Source organism: Symphalangus syndactylus, chromosome 12 (genome assembly GCF_028878055.3).
Source record: "Symphalangus syndactylus isolate Jambi chromosome 12, NHGRI_mSymSyn1-v2.1_pri, whole genome shotgun sequence".
Lineage (NCBI taxonomy): Eukaryota > Metazoa > Chordata > Mammalia > Primates > Hylobatidae > Symphalangus > Symphalangus syndactylus.
Genome location: NC_072441.2, coordinates 42672321 through 42694682, shown reverse-complemented (window position 1 = coordinate 42694682; position 22362 = coordinate 42672321). Strand labels below are relative to the sequence as shown.

The 22362-nt window shown below is 40.4% G+C and overlaps 1 protein-coding gene across 1 annotated transcript in view; it reads left to right on the top strand.

Annotated features, from left to right (window-relative positions):
- GTF2B (general transcription factor IIB) overlaps nt 1–19351 on the top strand; it is a 38669-nt gene extending 19318 nt beyond the window's left edge. Inside the window, exons 3-7 of the mRNA XM_063625368.1 lie at nt 7885–8018; nt 12008–12154; nt 12283–12412; nt 14474–14755; nt 18937–19351. Of these exons, the coding sequence (XP_063481438.1) occupies nt 7885–8018; nt 12008–12154; nt 12283–12412; nt 14474–14755; nt 18937–19070 (827 nt within the window). The 3' untranslated portion in view covers nt 19071–19351. The remainder of the gene's footprint in view (nt 1–7884; nt 8019–12007; nt 12155–12282; nt 12413–14473; nt 14756–18936) is intronic.
- The last annotated feature ends 3011 nt before the right edge of the window (nt 19352–22362 follow it).

The window sequence follows — 22362 nt, the reverse complement described above, 5'->3', positions numbered from 1 at the left end:
CACCTCCCAGGTTCAAGCAGTTCTCCTCCTCAGCCTCTCAAGTACCTGGAGTTGCAGGCATGCAGCACCACACCCGTCTAATTTTGTATTTTTAGTAGAGACCGGGTTTCACCATGTTGGTCAGGCTCGTCTCACACTCTTGACCTCAGGTGATCCGCTCACCTTGGCCTCCCAAAGTGCTAGGATTACAGGCGTGAGCCACCGCACCTGGCCTAAAAAGTTTACTTTCAAAGGACCTAAAATCATATTGACAGATTACTTTTCTGTGACAATTGCTGAAATACAATGAAATTATCCCTAATTCTTCAGTTTGTCATTTGGTACAAAAAGGAAGCCATAGAACAATCTTCTGGGCCGGACACAATGGCTCACGCCTGTATTCCCAGCACTTTGGGAGGCTGAGGTGGGTGGATTACCTGAGATCAGGAGTTCGAGACCAGCCTGGCCAACGTGGTGAAACCCTGTCTCTACTAAAAATACAAAAAATTAGCTGGGCGTGGTGGTGGATGCCTGTAATCCCAGCTACTCGGGAGCCTGAATTAGGAGAATTGCTTGAACCTGCAAGGCAGAGGTTGCCGTGAGCGGAGATTACGCCATTGCACTCCAGCCTGGCCAACAAGAGTGAAACTCCATCTCAAAAAGAAAATAAAAAGAGCAATCTTTTATATGACTTTATACATAAAAACTCCAAAATACAGTGCCGAATTATCTTTGTTACTGTCACTTGGAACAGCACTAATGACTATTCACTTAACATTTTTGGTTCTCCTTTAGGGTATATGATGTAATTGTATTTCTCCCGTTTGAAGCATGACCACTTGACTGGCTTTGGCTAGTGGCATGTGAGTGGAAATGTTAGTGTCACTTTTGGTCAGAAGCCATTATTAAGTCTGTGTATAATTTCCTACATTCCCTTCCCCCATCCATGGTAACTGGCAGTATCTCAGGTGATAAAGATCCTGTCACCTTGAATAAGGATGCTGTAAGAAGCTTCCATAAAGTTATCTCTTTATAGACATGTAATGTGAATAAGAAACCTTCATTTTAAGCCACTGAGCTTTTAAAATTGTTACTCCAGTATAACTTGATTTATCCTAACACATAAGTATTAAAGTATAATAACTCTCAAACAACTGAGGTTAGCTTTTTACAACATAAGGAGACAATATGGGCTGGGCGCAGTGGCTCACACCTGTAATCCCAGCACTTTGGGAGGCCAAGGCGGGCAGATAACATGAGGCCAGTAGTTCAAGAGCAGCGTGGGCAACATAGTGAAACCCTGTCTCTACTAAAAATACAAAAATTAGCCAGGCATGGTGGCACACGCCTGTAGTCCCAGCTACTCAGGAGGCCAAGACAGGAGAATTGCTTGAACCTAGGAGGCAGAGGTTGCAGTGAGCCGAGATTGCACCACTGCACTCCAGCCTGGGTGACTGAGCGAGACTCTGTCTCAAAAAAAAAAAAAAAAAAGTGTGAGAAACTCAGTGGTCTGGTAGGAAGACAGACGACATTTAATAAGCTCAACACTTACTCCTATTTAAGATACTTAGAGTAGAATAATGCTTTAATAGACTGTTTCAATTGTATGCATAATGTTGAAATGTTTCAGTTTAAAATCGAGCATTGTTTTGAAAGTTTTGACTAGTGCTTTAGATATAAAATATAAATGAAAGTTAAGCATTGGAAATGGAATATGTTTTTTGCCACTGATGGGGTTCTCTATCTAGAATAGTCAAATTTTAAAAATTAATAGTCTATTAAAAGTGACTGAATTTAAGCATATAAAATATAGCAATTAGTAGTTAGAAAATGAGATTTTTAACATAAAAAAAATCTAGGTCTAGTCTTAAGCATGGCATACATCATACTTTGAAATCTGAAAGAAGACCTTGAGGAAAGAGTATTCCCTTGTTGAAGAAGATAAGAATTGTCCTGTGATTCCCAAAATAATATATAAGTTTGGTGTCATTTAATTCAAAATCAGTAGTATATTAGTGGGAATGAGTTTTTAATTTTTAATTTATTGAGCTGTAATTGCATACAATAAAACATAGTTTGAATTTTGAGAGTGCATTTACTGATGTAACCCACACCCTAATCAAGATACAAAGATTGTTTCTCTCCCCTTAGAAGTCATTTTGGCAGCCTGGCACGGTGGCTCACGCCTGTAATCCCAGCACTTCGGGAGGCCGAGGCGGGCGGATCACGAGGTCAGGAGATCGAGACCATCCTGGTTAACACAGTGAAACCCTGTCTGTACTAAAAATACAAAAATTAGCCAGGCGTGGTGGCGGGCGCCTGTAGTCCCAGCTACTCGGGAGGCTGAGGCAGGAGAAGGGCATGAACCCGGGAGGTGGAGCTTGCAGTGAGCCGAGATTGTGCCACTGCACTCCAGCCTAGGTGACAGGGCGAAACTCCGTCTCAAAAAAAAAAAAAAAGTCATTTTGGCTGGGCACAGTGGCTCGTGCCTGTAATCCCAGCATTTTGGGAGGCTGAGGCGGACAGATCACAAGGTCAGGAATTCAACACCAGCCTGGCCAACATGGTGAAATCCCGTCTCTATTAAAAATACAAAAATTAGTCGGACGTGGTGGCAGGCGCCTGTAATCCCAGCTACCCAGGAAGCTGAGGCAGGAGAATTATTTGAACCTCAGAGGCAGAGGTTGCAGTGAGTTGAAGTCATGCCACAGCACACCAGCCTGGGCGAAAGAGTGAGACTCTGTCTCGGAGGGAAAAAAAAAAAAAGTCATTTTATGCCACTTGCCAATCACTCCCACCCAGCAATAGCCACTGAACTGATTTCTGTTCTCATAGATTATTTTCCTGTTTTTTTCAACTTCATGTGAATGAAATCATATAGTATGAACTTTTTTGTGACTGACATTTTTGACTTGAAATAATTTCAGAAAGTTTTGAGATATATTTGTTATTGCATATATCAGTAGTTTACTTACTGAAGAATATTCCATTTTACACATTTTTCTGTTGATGGGTTGTTTCTGATGGGTAAATACACTCACTCCATCCCTCAGTATCTGTGGGGGACTGGTTCCAGGACCTCCCTTGCACACCAAAATTTGCAGATGCTCTAGTCTCTGATACAAAATGATGTAGTATTTGCCTATGCACATCCTCCCATATACTTTAAATCATCTTTAGATTGCTTACGTAGTGTAAATGGTATGTCAATAGTTGTTTATACTGTGCTCAGGGAATAATAGCAAGAAAAAAATGGCTGTACATGTTCAGTACAGGCGTATTTTTTCTCCAAATGTTTTCAATCTGTGGTTGGTTGAATCCATGGATGCAGAATACACAGATACAGCAGGCCAACTGTACTTAAGAGTGGAATTGCCAGATTGTAAGATAGGTGCCAAAGTGACTAAACCACTTGAAACTGGTGCAAGTGACTTTTGACAATTACTCTCGGTTTCTTCTTGAAAAATAGAGATGGAATTCGTATTCTCTTCAGAATATGGTAAAATGTTTCAGTTAATACTCTTTAGAACCACTCTAATATATGCATTGAGAGCTAATACATGTGTGAAATACATGAATACACATATCGGGTGTGTTTACTCTTTTGGATGGGGAACTTGATTAAAAGTGTTAAAGGTCACACTCTAGGTGGAGGGAGGAGTCATGCATATATATGTATTATAGTAGTGTAAGTTTTCTTTGATAACTATAAATCTTCACATAGACTACAGTGTGTGGTTAAGAAGGAAACTAGTGGAAATTCATGTTTCTCTGTTTCTAGAACATTAAAGGATATGTGAAGTTTTGTGTATTTGCTAATTGGCTGGCTTCTTCCTTTTCAAAAGTTGACTATAGATTATACCCAGGCATGGCTGCCTTGTACCACTTAGCCCTTGAAAAAAGTTTGTCTTGCAGCTTTCTTCTAGAGCAACTTTTAAAAATACTACTCCATTTAGATTTTCTTCAAATGAAAATTCTTTATGTGTTCTAATTTTTTCTGAATGGACTTGCCCTATTTCTTGTTACTCATGCACTTAATATGCTGGACTAGTTGTAGTTGCATGGTATGCTAATTGAGTTATTTTGGAAACTTCATTCCTTATGAATGCTCTTTTGAGTAGTTAAATATAAAAAGAGGGAATGGTTCTTAGCACAAACCACAGATTCCTGAACGAGTCATTTAGATCATTCCTACGTATGTGGAAAAATTACATCACCACCCAGTGTTGCATTTTCTATTTATACTATACTACCTTAAAATAATACATGAAAAAAAAATCCATCTTGTCTTCATAAAAACAATATAAAGCAGGCAGCAAATGAAACTCATGGTAAGGTATTTCAGAAAATGCTATGAAATGAAGCATCTTAGCTAACTGATGGTTTATCTTTAGATTTCTAGAGAGACTTAAAAGATGTGGGCATATACCTTCCTGCCTTTTCATTTATGCCATTCTCTTGATACATTCATCTATGTTAATAAAAATATTGCAAGTTATTGATGACATTTGATTTTTTTTAGCTTAAAATTTATTAACTCTGGGTTTGAAGGCCACAGTTATTTTTGTTCTATGCATGTTTACGTGTTTTTATTTTGCCAAATAGGAAAGTTAGATTGTCTTTTCTCTCTTTGAAAACATAAGTGCATGAGAACACCGTGGTAGCGCTTTAACTGGTGGATGCTATTAAAGGGACTAAATTCTGTCTAAAAATACCATGCTGGTATTTATGATAAATTTAGTGAAAAGAGCTTGTCATGAAACAGGCACAATATCTAAATTTTAGGAAAACATAGGTGCATACATATGAACGAAAAACACAGAGCATATATGAAAATCTAGTGGTCATCACTGGGTATTGGGAATGCAGGTAATTTTTTTCTAACGTATCTTTTAGTGAGCAAGTATTTTCTAAAAAGGAAGAAAATTGATCTCTTTAGTGTGATCTCTTTGAGACACGGGCTTGTTGGTGAATAGTGCTCACTGCACAGTGGTTTGGTAAGGTTTCAGTGCACAATGACAATTTATGATACTTTTAAGTATCTTTTTAAAATCTGTATAATTCAAATTGCTTCCTAAGTTTAGTGATGTTTATTATGAGGAAGAGGAAACAGAGAAATCCTTGTAATGCCATCCATCTAACGCTTTTCTCCTTGTTTCGGGCCAGCTGCTCAATGTGTGATGTATTAAAATTGCCTTCTGACTTACTGCCCTGCTTCTGCATGTTCTCCTTGCATACAGGGATGGCACATGGGAACTCTGCCTCTAATCCCAATCCCTTTGTAATGTGGACACATGGTAGTCCAACTGATAATCCGCTTTTACCCTGGTGATTCAGTTGTTTAAAGAAAAGTTTTTCTGTTGCGCATGGTGGCCCACCCCTGTAATCCCAGCACTTGGGGAGGCCGAGGTGAGTGGATCGTTTGAGCCTAAGGGTTCACGACTAGCCTGGGCAACATGGCAAAACCCCATCTCTACAAGAAATACAAAAATTAGCCAGGCAGTGGTGGTGCATATCTGTAGCTGCTCAGGAGGCTAAGGTGGAAGTATTGCTTGAGCCCAGGAGGCAAAAGCTGCAGTGAGCCGAAATTGCACCACTATACTCAAACCTGGGCAACAGAGTGAGACCCTGTCTGAAAAAAAGGAAAAGAAAAAAGAAAAATTTTGTCAGAGGCTTCAGGAATGAATCATTCTCTTAAGCATTTGCTTACTTTAGACAGGGTCTCCCTCACCTAGGCTGGAGTGCAGTGGTGTAATCATGGCTCCCTGCAGCCTCAACCTCCTGGGCTCAGGTGATCCTTCCACCTCACCTCCCTACAGGCATATGCCACCACGCCCAGCTAATTTGTTTTTGTATTTTTTTGTAGAGACAGGGTTTCACCATGTTGCCCAGGCTGGTCTTGAACTCCTGGGCTCATGTGATTTTCCTGCTTAAGCCTCCCAAGGTGCTAAGATTACAGGTGTGAACCACCATGCCCAGCCTTTTTTAAAATCTATCACTAAGATTATATGATCACTATACTCTGGTTGTTTATGAGCATTTAAATTAATTTTTATATAAAAAATTAAAAAGTTAGCATGGTCTAGGTGGAATTCCTTCCGTTTTCTCTGTTCTTTGCTGTCCTCATCAAATACTTAGCAGAGCACTTGGAAACTTACAAAGTCTTCTATGGAGATTAATTTTTTTTTTTTTTTTTTTTTTGAGATGGAGTTTCACTCTTGTTACCGTACCTCTTGTTGCGATCTCGGCTCACCACAGCCTCCACCTCCTGGGTTCAAGCAGTTCTCCTGCCTCAGCCTCCTGAGTAGCTGGGATTATAGGCATGCGCCACCACGCCCAGCTATTTTGTGTTTTTAGTAGAGATACATGTTGGTCAGGCTGGTCTCGAATTCCCAACCAGGTGATCAGCCCACCTGTACCTCCCAAAGTGCTGGAATTACAGGCATGTGCCACCATAATTTTGTATTTTTAGTAGAGATAGGGTTTCTCCGTCTTGGTCAGGCTGGTCTCGAACTCCTGACCTCAGGTGATCCATCTGCCTCGGCCTCCCGAAGTGCTGGGATTACAGGCGTGAGCCACCGCACCCGGTGGGAGATTAATGTTTTAAACTGATGCATCTCCCTTATCATCCCCACAAAAAAGGAGAAACTCAGAATATTTGCTTTCTAATTTTCATAGCAGTAAATAGTGAATATTGAGCACTTAGTATTACTTTTTAAGCACTTTACATGCACTATACATGGGTATTATAATAGCTTATTTAGTCTTTATAATCTTTAACATACGAGGTTAAGGAGAATTTTAGAGCTGAGGTAATAAAGTCACAGAAATGAAGTAATATTCCAAGGCTAAGCAGCAAAGGGCAGAGTTCACACTCCTGACTATTATATTAATTGACTGCTAATACCGTAACTTCTAATTGCTGCAGGAACTGGTTTCTGCGGTTTGTTTCTTTCTGCTTGCTGTGTATACACAAAGATGAAATGGTCTGGTTCCTTCCTACTTTCAGCCTCATCACACGTCACTGAAAAAGCTCATGTTTTACAATTGGAGTGTAGAACAGACTCTGATGTGTGTTTCAGTTCTAGCTATGTGATCTTAGGCTAGTTAATCTTATTTGTAAAGTGGCAATAAAATTGGTACCTACCTTTATAAGGCTGTGAAGATTAAGTGAGAACATTTGCAAAAGGGCACAGTGAGTAGTATGTGTAAGTATTCAGTGTTAACTTTTATCTACTCTGAAGGTATTGCCAGACATTGAGCTTTGTCACCAAATAATAAGGTTTACTTGTGTCTGCTTTTATTGGACATGATATATTTAGATGCTGCCTCTTTGCTTAAAGAGAAAAGTTTGCCTACCAGGCTTTCTTCTCACTGATTCTAGGCTTGAAGTTTATTCTGTATAAATTATTTGGCCAGATATATTTTTCATCAGATTGTTACTTTGAAACAGAAGCTTAGGCTTATTTTCTGTGAAGCATTCCCACGCAAACTTAGTGACATTTTAATATGAAATCATTTGCATTAATACCATTCTAAAAAATGTTTTCTGTTTTTTCCCATGCCTGTTGCAAATTTTGTGCAAAATCTGGTTCTTAATCATTATTACATTGGTTTACCTTTGCATCACATATGAATAGCTGTACTTTGCTACTTTTGACTAATACTTTTTCTTCCAAGAGTTAGAATATCATAGCATAATGTTTCAAGAGGATTATTGTTAGACTGACACAATAGTTAAAGGAATGCTTTAGGACAAATGTCTGAAATGTGATATTTAAGCTAGGTCCTAGATGTCCATGTTGAGATTTCCTGGGAATAAAATGGCTTAGTTGGGCATTGGACAGTGTAGTTAAGTAAACCCTGTCTTGACAAAATGATTCAGATATGTGCTTACATTCTTAGGTGACCGGGTTATCGATGTGGGATCTGAATGGCGAACTTTCAGCAATGACAAAGCAACAAAAGATCCATCTCGAGTTGGAGATTCTCAGAATCCTCTTCTGAGTGATGGAGATTTGTCTACCATGATTGGCAAGGTAATAAGTCCATTTGGCAGGAAATAGCAATTGCAGAGTGACCATAGACCTGAGAATTTGGGAACTTTGCAAAAGTATCAGTCACTGCACCAATGGGAAATCTTGACCTGTCTGATAAGATTTGCCAGTAATATCATTGTGAATGATGGCTAACTTGTGTGTGTATTCCATCTTAAAGTGGGGAAGACCATTAAATCAAAATTATATAGCCTTTATATCAGGCCTTTTTTTCATAAATGACATTTTGTATACACACACAAAATGAGTGTAGTGTGGCCTTCATGAGTTAATATTGATATATTCTTTGAATATCAAGAATGTCTTGTCGGCTGGGCGTCGTGGCTCACACCTGTAATCCCAGCACTTTGGGAGGCCAAGGCAGGCGGATCACAAGGTCAGGAGTTCGAGACCAGCCTGGCAAATATGGTGAAACCCCATCTCTACTACAAAAAAAAAAGGAAAATAGAAAAATTAGCCAGGCTTGGTGGCGGGCACCTGTAGTCCCAGCTACTCGCAAGGCTGAGGCAGGAGAATTGCTTGAACCCAGGAGGCGGAGGTTGCAGTGAGCCAAGATCACACCACTGAACTCCAGCCTGGGTGACAGAGTGAGACTCTGTCTCAAAAAAAAAAAAAAAGAAAGAAGTCTTCTCTTTTCTCTCTATACCACTTAAGATAAATGGGAGGTTAGTGTAACCTCTTTTCTGATATTAGTGAATTTATGACTTACCTAAACTTTACATTCCTCATCTGTAAAATGAGAATAAGAGTACAGAGTTTTTGAGGGTTTCATGAGAATGTATGTAAAGTATTTATATAACATGTACTGTATACTGTGTGCTCAGGGAGTGGTAGCTGCTATTATTATGTAAGGCAATAGTATAGTTTTCTTGGCAGCCTGACTCTCACTCTGTTATCTGAGTTGGAAGTAATAGTGACGGTATTACTGAGGGCTAATCAAGGAAGTATACACCATTTTATAACTTCATGTATACTATTGCATAGTCTTTTTTTTTTTTTTCAAAGAAGTCTTGTTTAAAATTTGTCTGTCTGGGCACAGTGGCTCATGCCTGTAATCCCAGCACTTTGGGAGGCCGAGGTGGGTGGAGATCAGGAGTTCAAGACCAGCCTGGCCAAGATGGCGAAACCCCGTCTCTACTAAAAATACAAAAATTAGCCGGGCATGGTGGTGGGCGCCTGTAATCCCAGCTACTCAGGAGGCTGAGGCAGAGAATTGCTTGAACCCGGGAGGCGGAGGTTGCAGTGAGCTGAGATCACGCCACTGCACTCCAGCCTGGGCGACAGAGTGAGACTCTTGTCCAGGCAGGTCTTGAACTCCTGGTCTTAAGCAGTCCTCCCGCCTCAGGCACCCAAAGCACTGGGATTACAGGCATGAGTTTACCATGCCAAACCCTGCATAGTCTGTTTTGTTTTTGAGACGGTCTAACACTGTTGCTAAGGTGGGAGTGCAGCAGTAGCATGATTTCGTCTCACTGTAACCTCCACCTCCCAGGCTGAAGCGATCCTTCCACCTCAGCCTTCCAAGTAATGGACCACAGGTGTGGGCCACGACACATGGCTAATTTTTGTATTTTTTGTAGAGACAAAGTTTCGCCATGTTGCCCAGGCATTCTTGGGCTCAAGTGATCCACCCACCTCGGCCTCCCAAGGTGCTGGAATTACAGGTGTGAGCCACCATCCCTGGGCAAGATAGAAATATTTTTAAGCTGCTAGATTTATCACATAATAAATTTCTATGTGTACTTGGGCATATTTCTCGACTTTCTGTCTTTTCCTGTCCTGGTCCAGTTAGTCAAATGCCATACCACACTGTTTTAATATTTAGTAGCACAAGTTTTCCCTCATTGCTCTTTTTCAGCATTTTCTTCACTAGTCTTTTCCATTTAAAGGTTAAGTTTGTTTCATTTTTAAAAAAAGTTTAGGTTTGTTCACTTGCATTTTTTGTACCTTTGGAGTTGATCATAGGATTTTCCTCTTTAGCTCTATTAATATGGTGTTTTATGTTATTAGATTCTTTAATATATTTGTGGAACAGTCTCCACTTGGTTGATATTACTGCCTTTTAATACCCTGTTGGATTCTGTTTTCTGTGGGGTTTTTTGGTTTTTTTCTTTTGAGACAGGGTCTCTTTCTGTCACCCAGTCTAGAGTGAAGTGATGTAATCATAGCTAACTGCAGCCTCAAACTCCCAGGCTTAGGTGACCCTCCTGCCTCAGCCTTCTGAGTTTTAGCTGAGACCACAGGCATGTACCACCACACTCGGCCTGTTTTGTTTTGTTTTGTTTTTTTGAGATGGAGTTTCTCTCTTGTCGCCCAGGCTGGAGTGCAATGGTGCGATCTCTGCTCACCGCAACCTCCACCTCCCAGGTTCAAGCAATTCTCTTGCCTCAGCCTCCCAAGCAGCTGGGATTACAGGCATGTGCCACCACACCTGGCTAATTGTGTATTTTTAGTAGAGGTGGGGTTTCTCCGTGATCCTCAGGCTGGTCTCACACTCCCGACCTCAGGTGATCTGCCTGCCTCGGCCTCCTAAAGTGCCGAGATTACAGGCATGAGCCACCGCACCTGGCCTGTTTTTTAATATTTAATATTCTCACTGGGGTTTTGGACAGATTCATTTGCAAATTGACACAGGGAAAATTGGCTTCTTCATAATAAATCTTGTATTCACGCTGGGCACGGTGGCTCACGCTTGTAATCCCAGCACTTTGGGAGGCCGACGCAGGCGGATCACGAGGTCAGGAGATCGAGACCACCATGAAACCTCGTCTCTACTAAAAATACAAAAAAAAATTAGCCGGGCTTGGTGGCGGGCACCTGTAGTCCCAGCTACTCGGAGAGGCTGAGGCAGGAGAATGGCGTGAACCCGGGAGGCGGAGCTTGCAGTGAGCCGAGATTGCGCCACTGTACTCCAGCCTGGGTGACAGAGCAAGACTCCATCTCAAAAAAAAAAAAAAAAAAATCTTGTATTCAAAAACTCATAATTCCTTTCCATTTCCTTAGGTATCTTATGTGTCCTTCAGGAGATGTTTGAAAGTTTTCTTCATGAACGTCTCACGTGTTTCTTAAGTTTATTCCAAGATTTTTGTTGTTGTTTTAATTGAAAAATTTGCTTTCCTTGTCTTTTAATTGGTTGATTGTACTTATGAAGGGTATTGATTTCTATTTATCTTGACCTTGCTGCTTTAATGAATTATTTATAGCAGCTGTTTTTTTAGTGATCTTCTTGCATATTCCAGGTATATAAAGGTACTATCTGCAAATAGTTTATCACATCCTTTCCAATTTTGTACTTCCGATTTTTCTCTTGCTTAATAATGTTGGCTAGTTTTTCCAATCAGTGTTACAAAATGGTATCAGTAGGAGGTGCCTTTGTCTTGTGATTTTGGTAATAATGCCGGTAATGTTTCTCCATTAATCATAGTACTTTCTCTGGGCAGAGGAGAGTGGTTTTCTAATGTAAAGAAGTACTCGTGTAGCGTCCTGTGAGTTTTTATCAAAGATGAACTTTGAATTTTGTTCATTTGCCTTTTTAGCACCTTTGGAGATGATCATGATTTTTCTTCTTACATCTATTAATATAATGTTTTACATTATTTGATTCTCTAATAATATCTTGTGGAACAATCTCCAGTTGGTCATGATATACTACCTTTTAATATGCTGTTGGATTCTGTTTTCTAGTATTTAATATTTTTTATCATATTTCTAAGTGAAATTAGACTGTTTCTTTTTCCATTGTTTTGTCAGGTGTTTGTATCATATTTCTGTTTATACACTGTAAGCTTCCTATTTTCTTTGTTCTTGAACAGTTGTTAGAATTACATGTTCATTTAGTATAGATGAGCAGGATGCACAATTCAGATTTCTAGTCTATATAGAATCAGATCTTGTAAGCTATATTTTCATAGAAATGGTCCATTTTTCATGCTTTCAAAAAATCTTTTCATAGTTACAAAACTGTTTTATAGGGCACAGGAGCTGCAAGTTTTGATGAATTTGGCAATTCTAAGTACCAGAATCGGAGAACAATGAGCAGTTCTGATCGGGCAATGATGAATGCATTCAAAGAAATCACTACCATGGCAGACAGAATCAATCTACCTCGAAATATAGTTGTAAGTTCTTGTCTGTCTCCTTTAAGCCATTCTGGCATTGACTTTGCATAATTTAATGAACACATGAAATTTTGATATTGCAGCTAATTAAATGACGTAGAGTTAAACTTAGTTTCTCTGCTTTGAAGGATCGAACAAATAATTTATTCAAGCAAGTATATGAACAGAAGAGCCTGAAGGGAAGAGCTAATGATGCTATAGCTTCTGCTTGTCTCTATATTGCCTGTAGACAAGAAGGGGTTCCTAGGACATTTAAAGGTAAGTTTTTAGCTTTTTTTGTGTTTTGTTTGTTTGTTTGAGACAGGGTCTCACTTTGTCCCCCAGACTGGAGTGCAGTGGCGCGATCTTGGCTCACTGCATCCTCCGCCTCCCAGGTTCAAGCTGTACTCCTGCCTCAGCCTCCTGAGTAGCTGGGATTACAGGCACGTGCCACCACACCTGGCTAACTTTTGTATTTTTAGTAGAGACAGGGTTTCGCCATGTTGGCCAGGCTGGTCTCGAACTTCTGACCTCAGGTGATCTGCCCACTTTGGCCTCCCAAAGTGCTGGAATTAACAGGCGTGAGGCACTGTGCCCATCCTAAAATAGCATTTTCTACATCATATTAAAGAAACAGACCAATGTCAGGCAGCTTTGACACTTAGAAGCTAAGTCATCTTTATTGTGACTATAGTAATCCAATTGAGCATCATTTGCCAGTGCCTACTTATTTTTGTTCCTTGACAGCAAATTCATAGCATGTTCTTTTAGGCTGTTTTCCCATGTAGACTCATTTTAATCCATGTAAGCACACTACGTTCTTTTCTAGTGAGATCTTTTGATGGACTGTTACTTTGTGGGCTTTCAGAAGGCCTGTAATCGTAAACCAAAGTAGGCCATTTATACATTTGGTTTCATGAAAATAGTTTCCATTTCTAGCACCGGTCTCTGTAGATGAGGGAGTCAAGCTTTAGAAAGTATCAGTGAAGGCCAGGTATGGTGACTCACACCTGTAATCCCAGCACTTTGGGAGGCTGAGGCAGCTGGGTCACGAGATCAGGAGTTCAAGACCAGCCTCGCCAATATGGTGAAACCCCGTCTCTACTAAAAATACAAAAATTAGCCAGGTGTGGTGGTGCGCGCCTGTAGTCCCAGCTACTCAGGAGGCTGAGGCAGAAGAATCACTTGAAACCGGGAGGCGGAGGTTGCAGTGAGCCAAGATCACGCCACTACACTCCAGCCTGGGTGACAGAGTGAGACTTCATCTCAAAAACAAAAAAAGAAGTTATCAGTTAAGTTTTTTCTCTTGAGGTGTATTGTTTGCACTTTTACACTTCAGTTAAGAACTGGTATTTTTCATCTAGTTTGCAGTTACATGTGAATATGTGATAATTTGTTCAGTGTTGCTCACTGACTTCCACTACCAAAGCTCAGTTTAGCTGAAGACTATACTTAACCCTTTTTTCATCCAGTGAGTATTCATTTTTTATGTTTTCTTATGTAAAAGTGAAGAGGTGATGGCCTTTATCATCATCTTTTTTGTTGTTTTTATAACTAAAACAGAGCTTTTGTTAAATTTCTTCTGAAAGTGTATGGTGGTTGCATCTGGGAATAACAGGGCCAAATATTTTCTCATTGAGCTACAGCCCATAATCGCAGGGATTTCATGTACACATGACATTGTGTTGCCTAAGGGGCACCCTTTAGCTTGAGTATTTTCTTTCACTTCCTTGGTAACACTGCTTACAACAGCTTAATACATAAATATCAAAGAATTTTTCATTTAAAGAAATTTAGTTGCATGAATTAATCCTTAGAGCAATTAATATTTTGAAAGATTAAGACCTAAATTTAGCCAGGCACGGTGGCTCACGCCGGTAATCTCAGCACTTTGTGAGGCCGAGGCAGGTAGATCACGAGGTTAGAAGTTCAAGACCAGCCTGGCCAAGATGGTGAAACCCCATCTCTACTAAAAATACAAAAAATTAGCCAGGTGTGGTGGCAGGCGCCTGTAATCCCAGCTACTCGGGAGGCAGGAGAATCACTTGAACCCAGGGGGCAGAGGTTGCAGTGAGCTGAGATCATGCCACTGCCCTTAGCCTGGGCGACAGAGTGAGACTCTGTCTCAAAAAAAAAAAAAAGTGTGATGAACATTAAAGTTAATTTAGAAATTTGCAATTACCTCTGTGGGAAGTATCACTGAGGGGATTAGGATTTCATCTTTAAGGTATGATTGAATGTTTTACAATTAGAATGTATATTATGTTTATAATTAGAAATGGTACATTTTAAGATGAACTATATGGCTTAAGTGAATTGATTTAATTTTTTTTCTTTTAGAGATATGTGCTGTATCACGAATTTCTAAGAAAGAAATTGGTCGGTGTTTTAAACTTATTTTGAAAGCGCTAGAAACCAGTGTGGATTTGATTACAACTGGGGACTTCATGTCCAGGTTCTGTTCCAACCTTTGTCTTCCTAAACAAGTGCAGATGGCAGCTACACATATAGCCCGTAAAGCTGTGGAATTGGACTTGGTTCCCGGGAGGAGCCCCATCTCTGTGGCAGCAGCAGCTATTTACATGGCCTCACAGGCATCAGCTGAAAAGAGGACCCAAAAAGGTAGGGTTCATCATCAGGAAGTGTGGCAGTAAACTGAAATTTGCAGCATGTGATTGTTTTTCCATTTTAAGTCTGAACCAGGTAAATAGCAAGAACCCACATTTGACCAGGCGCGGGGGCTCACGCCTATAATCTCAGCACTTTGGAAGGCCAAGGCGGGTGGATCACCTAAGGTCAGGGGTTCGAGACCAGCCTGATCAACATGGTGAAACCCCATCTCTACTAAAAATATAAAAATTGGCTGGGTGTGGTGGTGGGGCTTATAATCCCAGCTGTTCAGGAGGCTGAGGCAGGAGAATTGCTTGAACCCAGGAGGTGGAGGTTACAGCGAGCCGAGATTGTGCCATTGCACTCCAGCCTGGGCAACAGAGCAAGACTCCATCTCAAAAAAAAAAAGAAAAAACCCCACATTTAAGACATCATTCCTCAACATCAAAACGTTAAGAAAATATGTTTTGCTTTTAAGTAGTTTATAAAAAAAAGTTCAGAGACATAACCCTGTAAACAAACCTAATTTTTTCCCATTTGAATTATTTTAGTTTGTACATCTTTTATTCTTACAAGTTCTTTTTTCTCCCTAAATATATTCCTCCTGATCATTTTGAATACTCTTTTCCTCCCCAAACTTACCTTTTTGAATCTTACGGTTCAGGGAGGCATGCTTTGTTTCTCACTGCTTGGCATGGGATCCTACAGATAGACACACTGTAAAATATGTGTTGGCCATCAGCCTTTAACATTCTGTGAAGGTTGGTTTTTTCCCATTTTGCACACTATTTTACAGTTTCTTAAAACAAATTCTGAAATAAGTAGATGTGAGTAGTTCAGCCATCTAAAGCCATGTTTAAATTTAGTGTTGTAGGAAAACTTTCACCAGAAGTATTAAGTGAATTTCTTTCTTTTCCTTTTTTTTTTTTTTTTTTAAACAGTCTCCCTCTGTTGCCCAGGCTGGAGTGCAGTGGCACAATCTCGGCTCACTGCAACCTCCACCTCCTGGACAAGCTATTCTCATGCCTCAGCTTCCTGAGTAACTGGGACTACAGCCACGTGCCACCATGCCCAGCTAATATTTGTAGTTTTAGTAGAGATGGGGTTTCACCAAGTTGGGCAGGCTTGTCTCGAACTCCTGGCCTCGTGATTCGCCTGCCTTCACCTCCCAGTGTGCTGGGATTATAGGCGCAAGCCACCACACATGGCCCACTAACTCCCTTTTAAAGTTAGAAGTGACTACTCCTTTCTAAGTCTTTGAGGATTACAGAAGTTATGAACAAATGCATGTAAAGAAATTCATAAACTAGGTGCGGTGACCAGCCTCCTGGCCAACATGGCAAAACCCTGTCTCTACTAAAAATACAAAAAAATTAGTCGGGTATGGTGGCACATACCTGTAATCCCATTTAGTAGGAAGGCTGAGGCAGGAGAATCACTTGAACCCAGGAGGCAGAGGTTGTAGTGAGCTGAGATCATGCCACTGCCCTCCAGCCTGGGTTGATGGAGTGAGGCTCTTTTTCAAAAAAAAAAAAAAAAAGTTGGTGGCAGGGTGCGGTGGCTCACCCGTGTAATCCCAGCACTTTGGGAGGCCAAGGTGAGTGGATTGCTTGAGGCCAGGAGTTCAAGACCAGCCTCGCCAACATGGCAAAACCCCATCTCTACTAAAAATACAAAAATCAGCCCAGCATGGTGGTGCACACCTGTAGTCCCAGCTACTCGGGAGGCTAAGACATGAGAATCTCTTGAACCTGGGAGGCAGAGGTTGCAGTGAGCCTAGATTGCACCACTGTACGCCAGTCTGGGAGACAGAACAGGACTGTCTCAAAAAACAAACAAAAACAGAAAGTGAGTTAGTGAATTACTGGCCTCAATAACTTTGTAATACTCTATTCACGACAGCCTTCAGCTTAGGCTATATGTTGAAAAAAGTAATAAATGATAGGAATAATTAGAGAAAGGAAGCCAATCATTAGTTATTTGAAGGAGCCATTATCCATTCCCTTTGGCCTTCACTCACGTTTTAAGGGAATTTTGAGTCTTTTAGTAAAATTGAGAAGTTGCAGCTATGCAGTTTGTCCTTGAGGTACATTCCTAGTTGTAAAGTTTATTCTAACGAACAACATGAAAACATTAGTCTTGTTGCCTTCTGCTTTTTGGCTTTATATGTAAAGTCTTCTTCAAATGTAAGGTCTTTCTCTTCCCTGCACAGCAGGCAGTTGACATTCAAATAGTTGGCATTTATTGGTATTTAGATGTAGAATAATGTAGTGCGGTGTGAGATACGGAAATTTAAAATTAGCTAATTGTACAATGATGGCAGGCATTCACAGTGAAAATCACTAAAACCTCACTGATTTGAATCAACTGAAAAGGTAGTAAAATGAATTTGTATTAAAAGATGTTTAGGCCAGGCATGGTGGCTCATGTCTGTAATCCCAGCACTTTGGGAGGCCGAGGCAGGTGGATCACCTTAGGTGAGGAGTTTGAGACCAGCCTGGGCAGCATGGTGAAACCCTGCCTCTACTAAAAATACAGAAATTAGCTGGGCATGGTGGCAGGTGCCTCAGCTACTCAGGAGGCTGAGACAGGAGAATTGCTTGAACCAGGGAGGCAGAGGTTGTAGTGAGCCAAGATCTTGCCATTGCACTCCAGCCTGGGTGACAGAGCAAGATTCCATCTCTAAATAAATAAATGATGTTTAAAAATCCATTTTAATAAAGCATTCATAATACTTAACTAAACATTGTAGTGGCAGTCCTTTGGTATTTCTTTTTTTTTTTTTTTTGAGACGGAGTCTTGCTCTGTCGCCCAGGCTGGAGTGCAGTGGCGCGATCTCAGCTCACTGCAAGCTCCGCCTCCTGGGTTCACGCCATTCTCCTGCCTCAGCCTCTCCGAGTAGCTGGGACTACAGGCGCCCGCCACCACGCCCGGCTAGTTTTTTGTATTTTTAGTAGAGAGGGGGTTTCACTGTGGTCTCGATCTCCTGACCTCGTGATCCGCCCGCCTCGGCCTCCCAAAGTGCTGGGATTACAAGCGTGAGCCACTGTGCCCGGCCTGGTATTTCTTTTAATGACTTTGAAAGGAAAAAAGGGACAGTGACTTTAAAGAGTTAAAGTGGATCTATTAGGATTCTGTACAATGTTCGTTTGAGCTCAAAATATTTAAGTATGTGCTTGTAGCAGTGAAAAAATCTCCGTATGCTATATTAAGTAGCTGTTTGATCTCTGATGTATTAAGTAGAAAAAAAGATTGTAGAACAATATTTATAGTGTCACATTTTGTTTTTAATAAGGCCCCTTAACAGAAGTTAGCTAGGGGAGATTTTGCATGGGAGCTTTCAAACACAGGAATATAAAGGGAATTTCTTTACAAGAATATATTTGTGGAGTACTTTTGTGATCCTCGGAAAGATTTATAAAGAAAAAGGAGCAGTTAGTTGTAAATGTGATACCCAGTATAAGATTATAACACTCCTAAGACCCGAACACTATTCATATCTTTTATGTTAGTTAAACCCTTTAAAACATTGACAACCCTGTAAGGTAGTAACTACTAGTAATCATTTTTATTGTTGCTTGTTACTGACTTTAGCTCCCACTTTTTTTTTTTTGAGACAATATTTGGTGAAGTATTATGAATGCTTTATTAAAATGGATTTTTAAACATCATTTATTAATTTACTTACAGATGGAATCTTGCTCTGTCACCAGGCTGGAGTGCAGTGGCGCAATCTCGGCTCACTGCAACCTCCTCCTCCCGGGTTCAGGCGATTCTCCTGCCTCAGCCTCCTGAGTAGCTGGGACTACAGGCGCGTGCCACCATACCTGGCTAATTTTTTGTATTTTTAGTAGAGATGGGGTTTCACCATGTTGGCCAGGATGGTCTCGATCTCCTGACCTGGTGATCTGCCCACCTCGGCCTCCCAAAGTGCTGGGATTACAGGCGTGAGCCACTGCGCCCGGCCTAGCTCCCACTTTCTACCTTTTAGTATGTATTTCTATTATCAGTTTTTAGAAATCACTTCTGATTTTGTTAAGTTTGGCACTTTATACTATCATATCTCACAAATTACAATGCAGGTAGTAGAAAGGAGGTAGGATGGAAATAACATATCTCACAAATTACAATGCAGGTAGTAGAAAGGAGGTAGGATGGAAATAATGGTTAATGTTTTGATTTTTGTCTTTTAGAAATTGGAGATATTGCTGGTGTTGCTGATGTTACAATCAGACAGTCCTATAGACTTATCTATCCTCGAGCCCCAGATCTGTTTCCTACAGACTTCAAATTTGACACCCCAGTGGACAAACTACCACAGCTGTAAATTGAGGCAGCTAACGTCAAATTCTTGAATACAGAACTTTGCCTATTGTACATAGCCTATACATAATGCTGGGTTGAGCCTTTCATGAGGAAAAACAAAAGACATGGTACGCATTCCAGGGCTGAATACTATTGCTTGGCATTCTGTATGTATATACTAGTGAAACATATTTAATGATTTAAATTTCTTACCAAATTTCTTTTGTAGCAATCTAGGAAACTGTATTTTGGAAGATATTTGAAATTATGTAATTCTTGAATAAAACATTTTTCAAAACTAAAGTTTTTGTTATACATTACATGTAACTTATGATACATAATTACAAATAATGCAAATCATTGCAGCTAATAAAGCTGATAGACGTTATTTCCATTACTTACTTATATATACATAGTTTTTTAATAAATTCATGGAAAGAGCAAAAGCTTTTGAGAACCATTGTTAACATCAACATATTTAGTTTCCAGTTTGAAAGGATGTGTATGAGATTTATTAATTTGTATATTATTAAGAAAGAAGTGATGAGCTTAGACCTTGAAAGGCACCAGCTTGAGAGACATTAAAATGTTGTAAGTAAGTAAGTATGTGGTTTTCTCAGTGAGCTTACTGAGCAGAGAAGATGATGCTGGTAAATTAATAGCAGCAGTAGATCAACAGATTTTAATTTTTGGGTGTTAAAATCTTATGTTGTAGAATCTGCATATCCCTGGTTCTTTTTTCTTTGTTAGGGTTACTGGTGTACTCATAGGCTAAAGAGCATTTCATTTATTATTATCTATTATTTATTTTTTGATACAGAGTCTTGCTCTGTTGCCTAGGCTGGAGTCCAGTGGCACAATCTCAGCTCACTGCAACCTCCGCCCCACTTCCAGGGTTCAAGTGATTCTCCTTCCTCAACCTCCTGAGTAGCTGGGATTACAGGTGCCCACTACTACGCCCAGCTAATTTTTTTTTGTATTTTTAGTAGAGACAGGGTTTCGCCATGTTGGCCCGGCTGGTTTAGAACTCCTGACCTCAAGTGATCCACCCACCTTGGCCTCCCACAGTGCTGGGATTAGAGGCGTGAGCCCCCACCTGGCCTAAAGAGCACTTTAAATGAAGATTACTGGGTCTGGGATTGTCCAGTAGTTGTTTTTAACTAGCATCCTTTATGTGATTGTGATGTGTTAGATGTTTTGCCTATCACTCTTTAAGGAACAATGATTTAGGGTCATTTGACTTCTACTCATTGTAAGAGAAGACCAGCAACATTTTGCTCTTTGATCAGGTAGTTTTTACAGGGGACTTGAATTCATACTAGACAGACATCACCACTATTAACTGCACTGCTCTGGAAACAGGTGTCACGGTTCTGAAACATCTGAAAAGAGGTTAGCACTAGACTAGAAAGACAATCTCCTGTTGTGGCCTGGTGGGCAGGGTCAGACTGTGGTTCATAGAGGGACTTTCCCAAGAGCAGACCTCCACTGCCATTCTGCTGACCATGGAGTGGGTATAAGTATTGGCACCATGAAGACAAGTGGTGTTTCTCCCTTGAACAAAACATAGGACACTCCGCCAGTATTGCTCAGAGCTGGGGGAGAACGCCGGAAAAATAATCCAGTCAGGGAGAACCTGTCCCACCCAGCCTGAGGCCTAGGAAGAAGGAAGCTTCAGTCTGTATCTCCCTTCTGGATACCATCTTTGATCCCTAGTATCACACATCTCCACATACGGACTAAGGAACAGGGGTGCTCTCTAGTGTTCCCCAGGTTCTAGTGACTAGCCACAAAGTTCCCCATTCAGTGACCACTGCAGTTATCAAAGGTTATTTTTGCACTTAGTAAAGGTCAGTACCTACACATTACAGAAAATTAGGAAAATACATAAATAAGTCACCCAGAAATAACCAGCATTTTGGTGGGGTTTTTGTTTTTTTTTTTTTTTTTTTTTTTTTTTTTTTTGAGACGGGGTCTCTATAGCCCAGGCAGAAGCGCAGTGACAGGATCTTGTCTCACTGCAACCTCTGCCTCTCGGGTTCAAGTTATTCTGCCTCAGCCTCCCAGTACTTTTTTTTTTTTTTTTTTTCATTTCAGCTTCTTGCTGTGCTTAACAGAAAGGTTCTCACTTTGTCACCCAACCTGGGAGTGCAGTGGCATGATCATACCTCACTGTAACCTCAAACTCGGGGTGAACTGATCCTCCTCAGCTTCCCAAGTAGCTAAAACTATAGGTGCAGGACACCATACCCAGCTAATTTTTTCTTTCTTTGTAGAGACATGTCTCACTATGCTGCTCAGGCTGGTCTGAAACTCCTGGCCTCAAGTAATCCTCCCACTTAAGCCTCCCAAAACACTAATTACAGGCATGAGCTACTGTGCCTGGCCCACATTTTTTTCAGCATAACTGATTAAGATGTAATATGACTGGTTTAGTCTGTTCATTTTTCTGGTTAAAAAGATGTATTTATTAGGTAGCTAGAAAAATTCAGATAAAGGGAAAAGAAAAATCTACCCCTTGCTACTCATGTGTCAACAACATGGTCTTTTTTTTTTTTTTTTTTTTTTTTTTTTGCTGTCCATTTGTAAAGTTTGGATCAGGAGAACTGATTTTGAAGATTAATCTGGGGTCAGAGGGTATGTTTGGACTGTTTTTTTGTTTTTGTTTTGAGAATGAGGCTTGCATTGTAGGCATGTCTTGAAACTAAAGGAATTAAAATGCTAGTTTTTAGAAATCCTCCATAAGCCATCTACCATCAGAGAATACTACAAACACCTCTATGCAAATAAACTAGAAAATCTAGAAGAAATGGATAAATTCCTCGACAAATACACCCTCCCAAGACTAAACCAGGAAGAAGTTGAATCTCTGAATAGACCAATAACAGGCTCTGAAATTGTGGCAATAATCAATAGCTTACCAACCAAAAAGAGTCCAGGACCTGATGGATTCACAGCCGAATTCTACCAGAGGTACAAGGAGGAACTGGTACCATTCCTTCTGAAACTATTCCAATCGACAGAAAAAGAGGGAATCCTCCCTAACACATTTTATGAGGCCAGCATCGTCCTGATACCAAAGCCTGGCAGAGACATAACCAAAAAAGAGAATTTCAGACCAATATCCTTGATGAACATTGATGCAAAAATCCTCAATAAAATACTGGCAAACCGAATCCAGCAGCACATCAAAAAGCTTATCCACCATGATCAAGTAGGCTTCATCCCTGGGATGCAAGGCTGGTTCAACATACGCAAATCAATAAATGTAATCCAGCATATAAACAGAACCAAAGACAAAAACCACATGATTA